The sequence below is a fragment of the Hyla sarda genome, chromosome 7, assembly GCF_029499605.1.
Source record: "Hyla sarda isolate aHylSar1 chromosome 7, aHylSar1.hap1, whole genome shotgun sequence".
Lineage (NCBI taxonomy): Eukaryota > Metazoa > Chordata > Amphibia > Anura > Hylidae > Hyla > Hyla sarda.
In genome coordinates, this window is record NC_079195.1 from 33,121,232 (window position 1) to 33,139,347 (window position 18,116).

Genomic DNA, 18,116 nt, shown 5'->3' on the forward strand with positions numbered 1-18,116 from the left:
TTGCAACTTTATATAGTGTTTCCTAACTGAGAGAAAGTCATAAGACAAGGTTTGGAATTCCTGCAATCGTCACTAGAGTTGAGCGAACTTACAGCAAATTGGCTTGTAGCAAACCTTGCAGCTCGGCTGTTGATTACTTTAGTCTGCGTAAATCAGTTCAGCTTTACAAGGGCTCCAGTTGGCTGGAAAAGGTGGATACAGACCTAGGAGACCCAAGACTGTCATCCCAAACTTTTCCAGGCAACCAGAGCCCTTGGAAAGCTGAACCAATTTAGGCAGACTAAAGTAATCAACAGCCGAGCTGCAAGGTTTGCTACGAGCCACTTTACTGTAAGTTCGCTCATCTCTAATCATCACACAAGTTGCAGCAAAGCTGAAAATTTTATCCCTACCCGCAGGTGACCCCATGTAGCCCAACCCTAAAGTTGGTTTCTGGGACTTAAAATAAACCAATGGACTATTTGAAGGGAAGACCTTAAATGGGCACTGTCAGATACAAAAACTTTTGATATGTTGTAAAGCATATATAACCAATAGGTTTTGCAATTGCTTTAATTAAAAAAATTTCTGTATTTCATACTGATAAAGCCAGTCAAACAACTGCCCCCCCCCTGCATGCATCCTGCTGTGTCCAGGCATCATCACCTATGTCATGGACACACTACCTTGATTGACAGCTGTGAGCGCAGGGCTCAGAGCTGGAGGAAAAATCCTCCCACTGTCATCTTGTGTCCCGCTACTGTCAGTGAGTAAAACAAAAGAAGAACAGGCGCTCCCTTGTGGAGTATCAACGGGATCACAGGTGTGTGGGAAGGAAGGGTAAAGTAAAGGCTCACCCCGCCAGGTTGTGCACGTTCCCACACAACAAGGATATGCGTTTAATGTGATAATGTAGGTCTGCAGCCTTCCTGAAGACGATAGAGATATATAGAGGAGACTTCAAGGATACAGGAATTCGGGCGCTGACCAAGAAGGGAACAAATGGAGCCAGGTAGTTAACAAACAAACTTAATCCAATGCGACGCGTTTCACCTGATGAAACCGCGCAAGCGCGGTGAAACGCATCGCATTGGATTAAATTTGTTCGTTACCTACCTGGCTCCATTTGTTCCCTTCTTGGTCAGCGCCCGAATTCCTGTATCCTTGAAGTCTCCTCTATATATCGCTACTGTCAGTGAGGACAAGCTGGGAGTTGTAGTTTTGCTTATGATAGGGGAGATGTGAGCAGACAGCATACTGAGGGAGGGGGCGGAGACCTGCACAGTGAGGCCACGCCCCCTCTTTGAGAGGAATTCAGACTAGTGAGCTAAAAAATAAAGGTGCTAGACACACAAAATAATTAGATATACATGGTCAGGATTAGGTACTTAGTTTTTGTTGGATCTGACGGGTACGCTTTAAATATTAGATTTGAGGGGGTCAGCCTCTGATCAGCTGATAAAAAGGGGCCACATCATTTTAGCATATACTGGAAACTGAGCGCTAACCATACCAGACACAACCACTATAAAATATATGGCACTGTGCCCTGTAGAAAAAGAAGAGGCTCCTGTACCTTTTATCACCTGATTGGTGGGGGCCCTGGGTGTTGGACCCCCACCATCTAATATTCTGAGCATAAGACAATTCCATTAAACATTTTTTTTTAGAAGAGAACCTGGGGTAACTTCTAAAAATGCTATTTACTGGCATGCATAGATTTCTTGGGGGGGGGGGGGGGGGCTGATCACATATCTTTTTACAGTTTGTCGATCTGCTCACAACCACAACCCCCCCGTTTCGGAGTTATGGGGTGTTATTGTTCATCTGATTCCTTGCATCTACTTACTTTCCTCACTCCCTCCGGTATTACTGCCCCGGCCTCATTGCAGGTGCCAGGGCCCAATTCATCACATGTGCGGCTTGGCCAATCACTGGCCGAGACAGGACACCGCTGAAACCAATGATTAGCTAAGCTGCATTCCGTTTGGTTAATTCCCCGGCATCAGGAAAAGGATTGCAGTGAAGGCCGGGGTAGCATAACCGGAGGAGTGACGAAAGGGGAGTAATTTTTCTCTTAAAGGGGTACTCTGGCCCTAAGACCCCTGCAATCTTTCATGCAGCACCCCGCTATCATCAGCCTTTGGAGCGAAGATCACTCCGGGTCTGATGACTCACGATCACAAGGCCGGAGTATCGTGACGCCAGGGCCCCAACCCTCGTGACATCACTCCCCGCCCCCTCAATACAAGCCTTTGGTAGGAGGTGTGACAGTATTGTGATGCAATGGCCCCACCCCTTTTTGACATTACACCCCACCCCCTCAATGAAAGCCTATGGGAGGGGGCATGGCAGCCACCACGCCCCTCCCATAGGCTTTCATTGAGGGGCGGGGCATGACTTCATGATACTCTGGCCCCGATACTTTGATCGTGAGTCATCAGACCCGGTGCGATCTTTGCTCCAGAGGCTGATGATAGGGGGTGCTGCATGAACGATTGCATCTTATCCCCTATCCTTTGGGGGATAAAATGTCATATCGTCGGAGTACCCCTTTAATGCTGGCAGCCTGGGCATGATTCTCTTTTTTTTTTACCACCAGAATACCCATTTAGATTTCCAGATCCCTAAACCGAACTATGAAGACCATCAACTCCTGGATAAGCAGTGTACAGAGGAAAAACGAGAATGCGAGGTTTAAGCACTTATGAATTCTTTTTTAACCATCGTATTACGTGAACCATGCTGGATCAAAAACTTGTAAAAAGAAACAGAATATAATGTACAAAAAACATAACATGGTAAACAGACTGTACATACAGTTCTCTACAGTTTCATTTACAGAAAGGCTTCACTTCTCTTTGTTGGGTCGCACACCACCTCAGCTTGTCCTAGGGCCCCGTCCCCAAAACTCGGGCTGGTCCTTCATACTCACAAGCTGGGCCCTTGTGTCCTACCTCACATCACTCCCTCCTATACCAAGTGCTACGTGTATCATCCCCCCCCCTTTTCTCTGGCTTACAGAATGCAGAAAATTGGCAATATGGATTTCCCAACGTGCAAGGAAAAAGAAAAAAAAAAGAAAGAAAAAAATCCTGTCAAATCCTGAAACGATAGCAAAACAGAAGGTGAAGTATCAGGTACTGAAATCAGAACTACATAAAAACAAATCCGGCGCGTGTTCTCCTATAGTAGAGCGCGCCGCTCCAAGGGTGGGGGCCCATGCAAACAACCAACAGAAGATTAAAGACATTTGCCGTAAAAACTTTTTTTTTTTCTTTTCCTTTTGTGTTTTTTTAGTCGTCCACTTGTACTGTTATAGTATGCATAGGAAGAGTCCAGACAACCTGTTGGTAAACCTGCTGCCATCTTGCATGATGTTATAATCTGTTTTCTTAGCTTATTCCGCAGAAACAAATATATAGTCTTCATAGGCTTCTACCGAGAATAACAATATCCTTAGGGAATCCTTCCATTTTGGCAATTTCAAAGCAGCCGAGTTTGCTGTAGAAATCGAGGATCCGTTTATCGTCGGGTCTCACCTCGCAGAAAGCACCACGTGAACCTAAGACGTGCACGGAAAAAAAAAATGTTTTAATTGTTTTACAATTTTTTTGGGAAGAAAAATAAATAAATAAATACATACCTAGCTCTGCTGCTTCACAGCTCCAATTTACCTCTGTCCGATTCCCCAATCTTCTCTCTTCTTCTCAATTTTGAGACGAGCGCTCAATGCAGGATCTGTCAGCTCAGCCAATCATCAGCTGCAATGTCCTGTCTCGGCAAGTGATTGGCTGACCTGACAGGTCCTGCAACAAGCACTTGTCTTAGAAGCAGTAAGAAGAGAGAAGATTGGGGAACCGATGCAGGTGAACAGAAGCTGCAGGTTATCAGGGCTAGGTAAGTATGTTTTTCTTTTTTTTTTCTTCTATTACGTCATCGGGGCACAGAACGTTCACGGTCATGCAAGCTGCAAGACAGATCTAATGTACAACTCTACTCCTCTCCCCAAGGACTTAAAGGGGTACTCCGCTGCTCAGCGTTTGGAACAAACTGTTCCGAATGCTGAAGCCGGGAGCTTGTGATGTCATAGACCCGCCCCCTCATGATGTCACACCCCGCCCCCTCAAAGCAAGTCTATGGGAGGGGGCGTGGCGGCTGCCACGCCCCCTCCCATAGACTTGGATTGAAGGGGTGGGGTGTGACGTTATGAGGGAGAAGGGCTATGACGTCACGAGCTCCCGGCGCCGGCTCCAGCGTTCGGAACAGTTTGTTCCAAACGCTGAGCAGCGGAGTACCCCTTTAATGGGATTGCCAGCAATTTTGATAGCCCAAAACTTCTGATGGCTTTCCGTTTTTACATATACATAGAATCTAACCAAGGAAAGCTTCTGTAACTTTGTAACATTTTCAAGATGTACAGCCCTGACTCTTAGTCTGGGTTCACATCACGTTTTTGTCATACTGTTTTCAATCAGTTTTTCCAGAGTAAACCGTATGGCAAAAAAAACGGATGGAACAGTATGGGACAAAGTAAACTGTATGCGTTTTTAAACCGCATACTGTTTTTAAAAGTGCATAAAGTCGCCCATTTTTATTAAAAATAAACCCATACGTTTTTGAAAACGTTGTCCATTTTTAATGGGAGGGGTGTTGGGTGGGGACTTTAGGATGAAAATGCGCATGTGCTAATTAATAACCGTATACGTTTTCCCGTATGGAACCGTATACATGTGCGTTTCCCATTGACGTCCATGTTAAAAAATCGTATGCGGTTACAGTACGGTTTTTAAACCAGAGTCAAAACCGTGGTTGACCACGATTTTGTCTCCGGTTTAAAAAACCGTACTGCAACTGGATACATTTTTTTTTTTTTTTTAACATGGACGTCAATGGGAAACGCACATGTATACGGTTCCATACAGGGAAACCGTATACGGTTTTTACTTTGCACATGCGCATTTGCATCCAGGAATTATTTACCTGGTGACATCATGGCAGCCATCATATCAGGCATTTGTCAAAAGTTAAGCATTACTGTCACTTCAAACGTTTGACCTGTCACGCAGACTGTAAAAGTTTGATCAGTCAGGTTTCCCCCACCAGCGATTGCTAAATAGTCAGCCAGTCTGCTGCAAGAAGTTGAATTAAAGGGGTACTCCGCTGCTCAGCGTTTGGAACAAACTTTTCTGAACGCTGGACCTGGCAGCTTGTTACATCATAGTCCCGCCCCCTCATTATGTCACTCCCCACCCCCTCAATGCAAGTCTATGGGAGGGGGCGTGACAGCAGTCACGCCCCCTCCCATAGACTTGCATTGAGGGGGTGGGGTGTGATGTCATGAGGGGGTGGGGCTATGACGTCACAAGCTCCCGACTCCAGCGTTCGGGAACAGTTTGTACAAAACGATGAGCAGTGAAGTACCCCTTTAAGCCGAGACCTGGGAGGGTGAAAGCACAGCTGTGCGCTTCTTCAAGCTTTGTCTAGCGATTGGTGGGGGTCTCAACCTTGAGACCCAGAATAATGAAACTTGACGTCTCAATTTTTTTTAGTGACTGAAACACCAATAATTCATCTTTTGTTCCCACAGGAGCAGTTCTTGGAGCTTTCACTATGTGAATCACATTGCAGTTCTGCATGAACCCCACAAGTACTGTTCCCCTCCATTACACAGGCTTACCATTAGCTTTAAGAGAAGATAGAAGACACCCCATCATTCCTTTGGCTACACTAGGATCCGTAACTTTCTTATGAATATCCACTTTTATTAAAGAAGGGAAATTAGCAAGGAATGTATCGGGTAAGATTTCTTGTTCCTCATGAAAACTGAGCATTATTTTCTAAAGGGAAGAGAGAAAAAAAAAAACATAAGTTGCATATAACTAATGAAGCTCATATTGTTACTTAAAAAGAGTACCTATCATGATCCAACCACTCCCTAATCCCCCCACCACCCCCAATCTGTCCCTGACTCTCAATGACATTATCTCTGTATTTCTTTTCATTCAAAACCCCCTCTTTCTACCTCATTTATTGTCTTCTCGGCTGCTCATTCAGCCCTTCTAGTGTGAGGGAGGAAGGGGGCGTGGCCCAGCATAGAGGCTATGAACACAGCAGCCTGCAGCTCTGAATCTTCTCCTCTCTATTTACAACTGCATGTGCAGAGAGAAGAAAGATCGGAGCTCCGATTGTAAAATGAATGAGGGCACGCAGTAAGGCAGAGTCAGGAGTATGCCCTGCTGTGCTAAGACTGGCTCCTGCCTGTCTGATCTTGCTGAGCTTGTCTGTGTCCCGGCTGCAGTCTAAGATTTAGGACTCCAGCATGAGTCTGAAATCTATAAAAAGGGCTTGCGGGCAAGACTGGTAGGGAGACCCCTAGTGGTCATTTTTTCAAAGTTTAAAATTAAATAGAAAGAAGCATAATTTTTAATAACATGCAATTGGAAAGTTATTCTGCATACATTAATCTATAATATATCAAAAGTTTATTTTGATGAAAGGTACCCTTTAAAGGGGTACTGCAGTGTAGTGCAACAGCACATGGAATAATTGGAATACTTGGAATAATTTGCGGTTTGTGTTAATGAAAGCAGTGCATGTGCTGAGCCTCTACACTGAGGCCTTACACCCAATATTAGCAAACAATTAAATTTATATGGCTCAACCACCTTGTGCTCCAACACAATAATCACAATGGAGATTACATTTTTTTGGCATAAGGATATAGGCCCCGGTACCTCTGCAGCAGACAGCTCTTTGTCCGCCTTCGGTTTGGTGTATTTCTCCTGCATGAAGGGAATCCAGGAATGTTTGCATTTTGTTAGATAAGGAGTCACATCTACTGTGCCCACAGCATAGCCACATATCCCATCTTCATCTTCCAATACAAAACAGTAGTCAAGACTGTGGGACAGAAGACCTCCGACGAGCCTACAGGACATAAAGTGTCGCATTTTAGAAACTGTTCAGAACTTAAAATGACACTTTATATATTCATACATAGAAACACCCACACATGTAACTTCCTCATGTTACCCATCTGTCGCTTTGTACCACATTGTGCAGTGAGCTTTTTGCTATTACAAATAACTCAGGCTAAGTGGCCTATCCTCTGCCTATAAAAAAAAAAAGGAGGTATCAGGAATAGTATGGGGCAGAGGACAGAACTATAAGTTCCTTCAGCATCCAAGAAAGCGGTACCATGCCCAGCAAGTTCTGTGCACGAGTCCCGTAAATTAGAAAAGGGCTTGTTACACAGAAATTGCTGCACAAGGTACAATTGCCGAGATGACTGTACCACCCAGCACGACCTGCATCTTCCCATACAAGATATATGTTTTGACTGGAAGGCTCCAGACATTAAACGTATGTTCACATAAGCAGCCCAAAAATGCTTTTTGTCACGGAAACAGTACTTTAAAATACTGTTACCATTGACTTCAATGCAAAAAGAGGCAAGTAACTTCTTATGCTCTGACACTCCCTATTGAAATCAATGAGAACTTCATAGCCGGCCCCTACAGGCTGACCGCAGCTCAGAGAAAACCACAGGGCTACACAAGGGCACCATTTTTGTGAACATGCCCTTAGTGCAGTGTTTCCCAACCATGGTGCCTTCAGCTGTTGCAAAACTACAACTCCCAGCATGCCCGGACAGCCAAAGGCTGTCCTGGCATGCTGGGAGTTGTAGTTTTGCAACAGCTGGAGGCACACTGCTTGGAAAACACCGCCTTCGTGTTTTGAGATTCATCAAAACTAGAGATGAGCGAATTTACAGTAAATCCGATGCGTCACGAACTTCTCGGCTCGGCAATTGATAACTTTTCCTGCATAAATTAGTTCAGCTTTCAGGTGCTCCCGTGGGCTGGAAAAGGTGGATACAGTCCTAGGAGACTCTTTCCTAGGACTGTATCCACCTTTTCCAGCCCACCGGAGCACCTGAAAGCTGAACTAATTTACGCAGGATAAGTCATCAACTGCCGAGCCGAGAAGTTCGTGACTAGAGATGAGCGAACTTACAGTAAATTCGATTCGTCACAAACTTCTCGGCTCGGCAGTTGATGACTTATCCTGCATAAATTAGTTCAGCCTTCAGGTGCTCCGGTGGAGCATTGGACCGCTAAAAGTAATGGGAATTTTTATGCTAGATTCTGCAGTTTGATCAGTGCCTTCTGACATACCGTATATACTCCGTGCTGAAAACGCCCCCCTCGGCTTATACTCGAGTGAACTTTCCGCTTGTCAATCCCTTCTGTGGTCTTCAACCTGCGGACCTCCAGATGTTGCAAAACTACAACTCCCACTGTCCGGGCATGCTGGGTGTTGTAGTTTTGAAACCTCTGGAGGTCCGCAGGTTGAAGACCACTGCGGCCTTCGTCATCATCCAGACACCCCCTTTAGTTTTCTACTCACCTCGGTGGGAAGGAAGGGTGAGCTGGTCCGGACCATCTATGCTGCAGTGACCGTCCGGTGGGGAGGGTTAGTCGTTCTGGGCTGTCCATTTTCACCGGGGGGGCCCTCTCCTCCGCTCCTGCCCCGGACTAGTGACGTTGCCTTGACGACGACGCACAGGGACGTGCATGAACGTCCCTGTGCATCATCGTCAAGGCAACGTCACTAGTCTGGGGCCGGAGCGGAGATGAGGCGCCCCCCCCGGTGAAAATGGACAGCCCGGAATGACTAACCCTTCCCACCAGACGGTCCTTGCAGCATAGATGGTCCGAACCAGCTCACCCTTCCTTCCCACCGAGGGGAGGTAAGTAGAAAACTAAACGGGGGGGGGGGTCTGGATGATTACGAAGGCCGCAGTGGTCTTCAACCTGCGGACCTCAAGAGGTTTCAAAACTACAACTCCCCGCATGCCCGGACAGCCGATGGCTGTCCGGGCATGCTGGGAGTTGTAGTTTTGCAACATCGGGAGGTCCGCAGGTTGAAGACTACTGATGAAGGGATTGACAGGGGGTGATGTAGAGGGGATAACGACGGGGGTGGGTCTGGATGATTACATGGGGGGGGGGGGGGGATGATGTATTTCCCACCCTAGGCTTATAGTCAAGTCAATAACTTTTCCTGTGTTTTTGGGGTGAAATTAGGGGCCTCGGCTTATATTCGGGTCGGCTTATACTCGAGTATATACGGTAGCTAAATTTTTAAAGTAGAACAAACTAGAAACTTTAATCTTCAGAAATATCAATTGTTCAAAAGAAACTGAAAAACAAATAGGGGGAGATTTATCAAAACCTGTCCAGAGGAAAAGATGAGCTTCTTTCATTTTTGAAAAGGCCTCTGAAAAATGAAAGCAGCGATCTGGTTGGTTGCTATGGACAACTCAGCAACTTTTCCTCTGGACGGGTTTTGATAAATCTCCCCCCTAAAGTTTTATTTCCTGTGCACGCACTTGTCTCCTATTAAGTCAGGTTGACTCTCAAATGGCAGATCGTCCATCTCGTCATCGTACATTTCTCTGCAAATCTTGTAAACAGATGCCTAGAAAAGAAAAAAAAAAAGGAATAAAAATTATTTTATTATCTCTCTCTGTGGTCACACTGCAGTGCAAGTTTGGCATATCCAATGTACGATGAATATAAGGCTCTTGTCCAGCGGGGGATATATGTCAGGAGACTCCCAGATGTACAGTCATGGCGGTAAATGTCAGGATCCCTGAAATTTTTCAAGAAAATGAACTATTTGTCACAGAAAAGGTTTGCAGTAACACATGTTTTGCTATACACATGTTTATTCCCTTTGTGTGTATTGGAACTAAACCAAAAAGGAAAGAAAAAAAGCAAATTGGACATAATGTCACCAAACTCCAAAAATGGGCTGGACAAAATTATTGGCACCCTTTCAAAATTGTGGAAAAATAAGATTGTTTCAAGCATGTGATGCTGCTTTAAACTCACCTGGGGCAAGTAACAGGTGTGGGCAATATAAAAATCACACCTGACAGCAGATAAAAAGGAGAGAAGTTCACTTAGTCTTTGCATTGTGTGTCTGTGTGTGCCCCACTAAGCATGGACAAGAGAAAGAGGAGAAGAGAACTTTGAGGACTTGAGAACCAAAACTGTGGAAAAATATCAGCAATCTCAAGGTTATAAGTCCATCTCCAGAGATCTAGATTTGCCTTTGTCCACAGTGCGCAACATTATCAAGAATTTTGCAACCCATGGCACTGTAGTTAATCTCCCTGGGCATGGACGGAAGGGAAAAATTGATGAAAGGTGTCAACGCAGGATTCCGGAAGGTGGATAAGCAGCCCCAAACAAGTTCCAAAGATATTCAAGCTGTCCTGCAGGCTCAGGGAGCATCAGTGTCAGCGCAAACTATCCGTTGACATTTAAATGAAATGAAACGCTATGGCAGGAGACCCAGGAGGACCCTGGATAATACACATACGTAGGGCAAAGATATAATGACTGCACGCCAACTAAATTGAATCATTGCAAGAGAGTTGAAATTCAAGACATAACTCACGGTTACATTAGAAAAATTCTTCCAACTTGAATTTTTTTTCATTCTTCATATTGCACATCTCGCAGGACCTTTATAACAGCATATTCTGTAGTTTCACCAGTCATGGCACATGAGCGCATTAATAAGGGGAAAAGGCGCCTTCCAATAAGAGACCTGGAGCAATTTACAAAGGAAGAGTGGTCCAACATTCCGGTTGAGAGGTGTAAGAAGCTTATTGATGGTTATAGGAAGCGTCTGAATTCAGTTATTTTTTCCAAAGGGTGTGCAACCAAATATAAGTTAAGGGGGCCAATAATTTTGTCCAGCCCATTTCTGGAGTTTGGTGACATTATGTCCAATTTGCTTTATTTTTCCTCCTTTTTTTGGTTTAGTTCCAATACACACAAAGGGAATAAACATGTGTATAGCAAAACATGTGTTACTGCAATCCTTTTCTGTGAGAAATACTTCATTTTCTAGAAAAATTTCAGGGGTGCCAACATTTACTGCCATGACTGTATATCTCCACTGTATACCTATGACAGATACCACTTTGTGGCCTATGTACACTGAACCCTATGTTAAAAAAAACTGTATACTGCACATAGACTGCCCTATGGAATAGCGTACACGTATTCACTATTCCATCCAGCAGTTAACCCCTTAAGGACCCAGCCAATTTTAACTGTAGGACACGGCCATTTTTTGCACATCTGACCACTGTCACATTAAGCATTAATAACTCTGGGATGCTTTTACCTTTCATTCTGATTCCGAGAATGTTTTTTCGTGACATATTCTACTTTATGTTAGTGGTAACATTTTGTCGATACTTGCATCATTTCTTGATGAAAAATTCCAAAATTTGATGAAAAAATTGAAACTTTTGCATTTTTTTTTTTTACTTTGAAGCTCTCTGCTTATAAAGGAAAATGAATATTCCAAATAAATTATATATTGATTCACATATACAATATGTCTACTTTATATTTTCATCATAAAGTTGACATGTTTGTACTTTTGGAAGACACCAGAGGGCTTCAAAGTTCAGCAGCAATTTTCCAATTTTTCACAAAATTTTCAAAATCAAAATTTTTCATGGACCAGTTCTGTTTTGAAGCGGATTTGAAGGGCCTTCATATTAGAAATACCCCACAAATGACCCCATTATAAAAACTGCACCCCTCAAAGTATTCAAAAGGTTTGTTAACCCTTTAGGTGTTTCACGGGAATAGCAGCAAATTGAAGGAGAAAATTCAAAATCTTCATTTTTTACACTCGCATGTTCTTTTAGACCCAGTTATTGAATTTTTACAAGGGGTAAAAGGAGAGAAATCTTCCTAAAATGTGTAACCCAATTTCTCTCGAGTAAGAAAATACCTCATATGTGTATGTCAAGTGTTCGGCGGGCGCAGTAGAGGGCTCAAAAGGGAAGGAGCGACAATGGGATTTTGGAGAGTGAGTTTTTCTGAAATGGTTTTTGGGGGGCATGTCACATTTCGGAAGCCCCTATGGTGCCAGAACAGCAAAAAAAAAAAAACCACATGGCATACTATTTTGGAAACTACACCCCTCAAGGCACGTAACAAGGGGTCCAGTGAGCCTTAACACCCCACAGGTGTTTGACGACTTTTCGTTAAAGTTGGATGTGAAAATGATTTTTTTTCTCACTAAAATGATGGTTTTCCCTCAAATTTTAATTTTTTACAAGGGGTAATAGGACAAAATGCCCCCCAAAATTAGAAACCCCATCTCTTCTGAGTATGGAAATACCCCATGTGTGGACGTCAAGTGCTCTGCTGGCGTACTACAATGCTCAGAAGAGAAGGAGCGCCACTGAGCTTTTGGGAAAAAAATTGTTTGGAATGGAAGTCAAGGACCATGTGCGTTTACAAAGCCCCCCCGTGGTGCCAGAAAAGTGGACCCCCCCACATGTGACCCTATTTTGGAAACTACACCCCTCTCAGAATTTAATAAGGGGTGCAGTGAGTATTTACACCTCACTGGCGTTTGACAGATCTTTGGAACAGTGGGCTGTGCAAATGAAAAATTACATTTTTCATTTTCATGGACCACTGTTCCAAAAATCTGCCAGACCCCTGTGGGGCGTAAATGCTCACTTTACCCCTTATTACATTACATGAGGGGTGTAGTTTCCAAAATGGGGTCACATGTGGGTATTTATTTTTTTGCGTTTATGTCAGAACCGCTGTAAAATCGTCCACCCCTGTGCAAATCACCAATTTAGGCCTCAAATGTACATGGTGTGCTCTCACTCCTGAGCCTTGTTGTGCGTCCGCAGAGTGTTTTACGCCCACATATGGGGTATTTCTGTACTCAGGAAAAATTGCGTTACAAATTTTGGGGGTCTTTTTTTCCTTTTAACACTTGTGAAAATAAGTATAGGGCAACACCAGCTTGTTAGTGTAAAAAAATAAAAACATTTACACTAACAAGCTGGTAGCTGGTAGCTGTAGACCCCAACTTTTACTTTTCATAAGGGGTAAAAGGAGAAAAAGCCCCCCAAAATTTGTAGTGCAATTTCTCCCGAGTACGGAGATACCCCATATGTGGCCCTAAACTGTTTCCTTGAAATACGACAGGGCTCCGAAGTGAGAGAGCTCCATGCGCATTTGAGGACTAAATTAGGGATTGCATAGGGGTGGACATAGGGGTATTCTATGCCAGTGATTCCCAAACAGGGTGCCTCCAGCCGTTGCTAAATTCCCAGCATGGCTGGACAGTCAGTGGCTGTCCGGAAATGCTGGGAGTTGTTGTTTTGCAACAGCCGGAGGCTCCGTTTTGGAAACACTGCCATACAATACGTTTTTCATTTTTATTGTGGGGGGGAGACAGTGTAAGGGGTGTATATGTAGTGTTTTACCCTTTATTATGTGTTAGTGTAGTGTAGTGTTTTTAGGGTACATTCGCACTGGCGGTTTACGGTGAGTTTCCCGCTAGGAGTTTGCGCTGCGGTCAAAAATTTGCCGCACCCAAAACTTGAAGCAGGAAACCTACTGTAAGCCTGCCCGTGTGAATGTACCCTGTACGTTCACATGGGGGAGCAAACCTCCAGCTGTTTCAAAACTACAACTCCCAGCATGTACTGACAGACCGTGCATGCTGGGAGTTGTACTTTTGCAACAGCTGGAGACACACTGGTTGGAAAACCTTCAGTTAGGTTCTGTTACCTAACTCAGTATTTTACAACCAGTCTGCCTCCAGCTGTTGCAAAACTACAACTCCCAGCATGTACCGATCGCCGAAGGGCATGCTGGGAGATGTAGTTATGCAATAGCTGGAGGTACGCAACTACAACTCCCAGCATGCCTAGACAGCTGATTGCTGTTTGGACATGCTGGGATTTGCAGTTTTGCAACATCTGGAGGGCTACAGTTTTAGTGAACACTGCAAGGTGATCTCCAAACTGTGGTCCTCCAGCTGTTGCAAAACTACAAATTCCAGCACGCCCTGACAGCATGCTGGGAGTTGTAGTTTTGCAACATCTGGAGGGCTACAGTTAGAGACCACTGTATAATGGTCTCAATATGTACCATCCAGATGTTGCTAGGCAACTCACCGGCTTCCGTCGGATCCAGCCACACGTCATCGCCGCCCGCCGATCTCAGTCGCCCGCCCGGATCGGTAAGTGGATCTTCGGCGCCGGTCCCCGTCCTGCCCCGCCTATTGTGGGTGGGCAGGACGAGGAAAACGAAAGTTAACCCCCCCCCCGCCCCCGATCTGCTATTGGTGGTCGCGTCTAGACCACCAATAGCAGAGATAGGAGGGGTGGCACCCCTGCCTCCTTACTCCTATGCCTTTAGGGGGATCGTGGGTGTCTTAGACAACCGCGATCACCCTTATATTCCGGGTCACTATAGACTCGTAATGACCCGGAATCGCGCAAATCAACTGGTGCCAGAAAGTTAAACAGATTTGTAAATTACTTCTATTAAAACATCTTAATCCTTCCTGTACTTATTAGCTGCTGAATACTACAGCGGAAATTATTTTCTTTTTGAAACACAGAGCTCTCTGCTGACATCACGAGCACAGTGCTCTCTGCTGACATCTCTGTCCATTTTATGAACTGTCCAGAACTGCATATGTTTGCTATGGGGATTTCCTTTTACCCTGGACAGTTCCTAAAAACTGGACAGAGATGTCAGCAGAGAGCACTGTGCTCATGATGTCAGCAGACAGCTCTGTGTTTCAAAGGGAAAATAATTTCCACTGTAGTATTCAGCATCTAATAAGTACAGGAAGGATTAAGATTTTTTTAATAGAAGTAATTTACAAGTCTGTTTAACTTTCTGGCACCAGTTGATTTAAAAAAAAAAAAAAAAAAAAAAGGAGATTTTTTTAACGCTAAAATCTCTTTCTCGAAGGATCCATTGGGGGACACAGACCTTGGGTGTATCTTGCTGTCTTTAGGAGGTGTGACACTATGGTAACAAAAAAAGTCAGCTCCTCCCAGCAGGATATACCCGCCTTTAGGCTCTGAGCTAGTCAGTTTATGTTCCAGAGCAATAGGAGGAGACCAATAGGGCAAAGAAAAACCCAAAACTGTCCGAGAACCATTAGAAAAAACACAACTGAACACACCCTCGGACAGAGAACCAAAGGAAAAAAAAACAAAGGGCGGGAGCTGTGTCCCCCAATGGATCCTTCGAGAAAAGATTTTACGGTAAATGTTAAAAAAATCTCCTTTTCTGTATCGGCTCCATTGGGGGACACAGACCGTGGGATGTACCAAAGCCGTCCTTTGGGTGGGCAGATAAGTAGTCAGGCAGACGGCCGATCCACTGCCGCCTGCAACACCTTACTACCCAGACTAGCATCAGCCGATGCGAAAGTATGAACTCGAAAAAACCTCGAGAGAGTGTGCAAAGACGACCAGGTAGCCGCCTTGCAAATCTGCGAGGCCAAGGCTCTATTCTGGAGAGCCCAGGAAGCCCAACAGAACGTGTGGAATGAGCCACAACCCTGAAAAGGAGGAATCTTCCCCTTACAGCGATAGGCTTCCGCAATGGTGGACCGAATCCACCGAAGTATGTGGCCTTGGAAGCAGGTTGTCCCTTGCGACAACCTTCCGTAAGGACGACAAAGGAATCACACTGACGAAACGAAGAAGTGATGGAGAGATAAAACCGAACAGCCCAAAACTACAACCAGCTTGTGTAGTAACACTCCTTAGGATGGGAAGGAGCTGGACAAAAGGACGGGAGGACAAAGTCCTCATTGAGATGAAAGACCGAGACCACCTTAGGCAAAAAGGAAGGAACTGGCCGGAAAACGACCTGTCCTGGTGGATCACCAGAAATGGAGAACGGCAGGAAAGAACTGCCAGTTCAGACACCCTCTGGATGGAGGTGATAGCAACAAGAAACGCCACTTTCCAAGAAAGGAGGCGGAGAGACACCTCTCTAAGGGGCTCAAAGGGTTCACCCTGGAGGGCACTCAGAACCAAATTCAAGTCCCAAGGGGGAGAAGGTGACCAATAAGGAGGAGCAGCGTGCGCCACTCCTTGCATGAAGGTCCGGACATGAGAATAGAAACCAGGGGCCGAAACCTGACCTTAAGGGAACTGAGAGACAACCCCAGTTCCAACCCTGACTGCAAAAAAAGGAGAGAAGACGGGAAACCGAGAAGGTCACCGGGGAGAAGTCTTGAGATTCACACCAACGAAAATAAAAACCGCCAAGTACGGTGGTAAATTCGTGCGGAGGAGGGCTTACGAGCCTAGAGCATGGTGTGAATGACTTGGGAAGAGAACCCGCAGGCCCTCAAAACCGCGGTCTCAACCGCCACGCCAACAATGCAGCGACTGTAAATTGGGGTGGCAAGAGGACACCGAGAGAGAGTAGGACCAGGCGGAGCGGAAGGCACAGAGGAGCGCCGTCCAGGAGCCCGACTACGTCGGCGTACCACTACCTTTGGGGCCAATCTGGAGCTACCAGAAAGGCGAGGATGTCCTCTGCCTTGAGCTTCCTCAACACCCTAGGAAGGAGCGGAAGAGGAGGGAACAGATAAGGTAGTGCGAACACCGCCCAAGGAATCACTAGGGCGTCCACATCCAAAGCCTGAGGGTCACGGAACTTTGAAACAAACGGAAGGATCTTCTGATTGTGCCGGAACGAGAAGAGGTCCACGTCCGAAAGGCCCCAGAGGTCGCAGAGCTGCGCAAAGACCTCCGGATGAAGAGACCACTTGCCGGGGTCGGGTGACGACCGGAATGTGTGTCGATCATGTACGCCACGGCCGTGGCGTTGTCCGACTGAATGCGAACAGGACGAGACTGAAGACGGGACTCCCAATGAAGGATCACCCGTTATTCCAATATGTTTGACGGAAAAGGGGGGTCTCCAGGGGAGACCAGAGTTCCTGGACTGTCCAATCCCTGAACACGCCGCCCCAGGCCGACAGGCTGGCAACCGGTGTAATAACCCACCAGAGAAGAGGAAGAAAGGACCGCCCTTGGAGAAGAAGGGGGGAGTGGAGCCACCAGAGCAGAGACTGACGGACCCTGCGAGGGAGAACAATCTGACAATCGGACAGAGGAAACCTCTTCCATCGAGAGAGAAACGCCAGTTGAAGGGGGCGGTAATGAAACTGGGCAAAGGGTACGGCCTCCATAGTTGCCACCACCCGACCCAGGACGTCCATACTGTGCAGGTGGAGACTGACACCTGGGTCCGAAGGGGGAAGACCCCCGACCGGAGCGCCAGACGTTTGTCCGGCGAAAGACAAATGCGGGCAGAGGCCGTCGAATCGAAGGCCATGAAGGTTAGAGACTGGGTAGGACAGAAGACTGACTTGTCCCAGTTGACCATCCACCCGAAGCGAGTCAGAGAGTGGAGAGAGACGTCCAGATTCTCCAGAGTCTGGGCTCTGGTCGGAGCCTTGATGAGAGGGTCGTCCAGATAGGATATGACCGAGATTCCCCTCGACCAAACAGGCCCAACACTGGCGCAAGGGTCTTTGTAAGGACCCGAGGCCAAACCAAAGGGGAGGGCCACTAATTTAAAATGCCCCTCCGGAACCGCAAGCGGAGGTACCGATGATATCCCGGAAATATTGGCACGTGGAGGTAGGCATCCTTGATGTTCACCGATGAAGGTAACGCCCTTTGTTCCAGGGACGCCACCACCGGACGGAAAGATTCCATGCTGAAGAGGTGGATGAGGAGATGACGGTTGGATTGATCGCACAGAACCATTCATATTGGGACCACAAAAAAAAAAAAAAAAATCTGAATAGAACCCCGAAAAACGTGCCCCTGGAGGAACGGGGACGATAACCCCCTGGAGAAGCAGAGACTGGAGAGCCGCTCGAAATTGCTTCGCCAGAGGGGGAGACCGGGGTCGAAAAAACGCGATTCGAGGGAGGCGAATTCAATCTAGTAGCCGTTGGACACCACATCCCTGACCCCAGAGTCCTGAATGTGTGAAGTCCAGATGTCTCGGAAAACAAGAGACGACCTCCCACACGAAAGAAAACACGGGTGGGGGCCTCACTTCAGCAGAAGTGGGCTTGCTGTTGCCCGATTTTGGCGCAAAACGGCCGGACCGGTTGGAGTCTGACTTGCAAGCCGGGCGTGCCCGGCATGAGGGAGCCTTCTTGTCCCGCGAGGGCGCCTGCCCGGACCCTTAGCTGGAACCAGAGGTCCGAAATGACCGAAAGGA

General features: G+C 46.2%; 1 protein-coding gene across 2 annotated transcripts in view; it reads right to left on the reverse strand.

Moving 5' to 3' along the window:
* Positions 1 to 2,668: 2,668 nt before the first annotated feature.
* OGA (O-GlcNAcase) overlaps positions 2,669 to 18,116 on the reverse strand; it is a 75,084-nt gene continuing 59,636 nt past the window's right edge. For both annotated transcript variants that reach the window (XM_056532868.1, XM_056532869.1), the window contains 4 exons: positions 9,377 to 9,465; positions 6,717 to 6,909; positions 5,660 to 5,819; positions 2,669 to 3,544 (listed from right to left, as the gene is read on the reverse strand). In XM_056532868.1, coding sequence (XP_056388843.1) covers positions 3,408 to 3,544; positions 5,660 to 5,819; positions 6,717 to 6,909; positions 9,377 to 9,465 — 579 coding nt within the window. In that variant the 3' untranslated portion in view covers positions 2,669 to 3,407. The remainder of the gene's footprint in view (positions 3,545 to 5,659; positions 5,820 to 6,716; positions 6,910 to 9,376; positions 9,466 to 18,116) is intronic.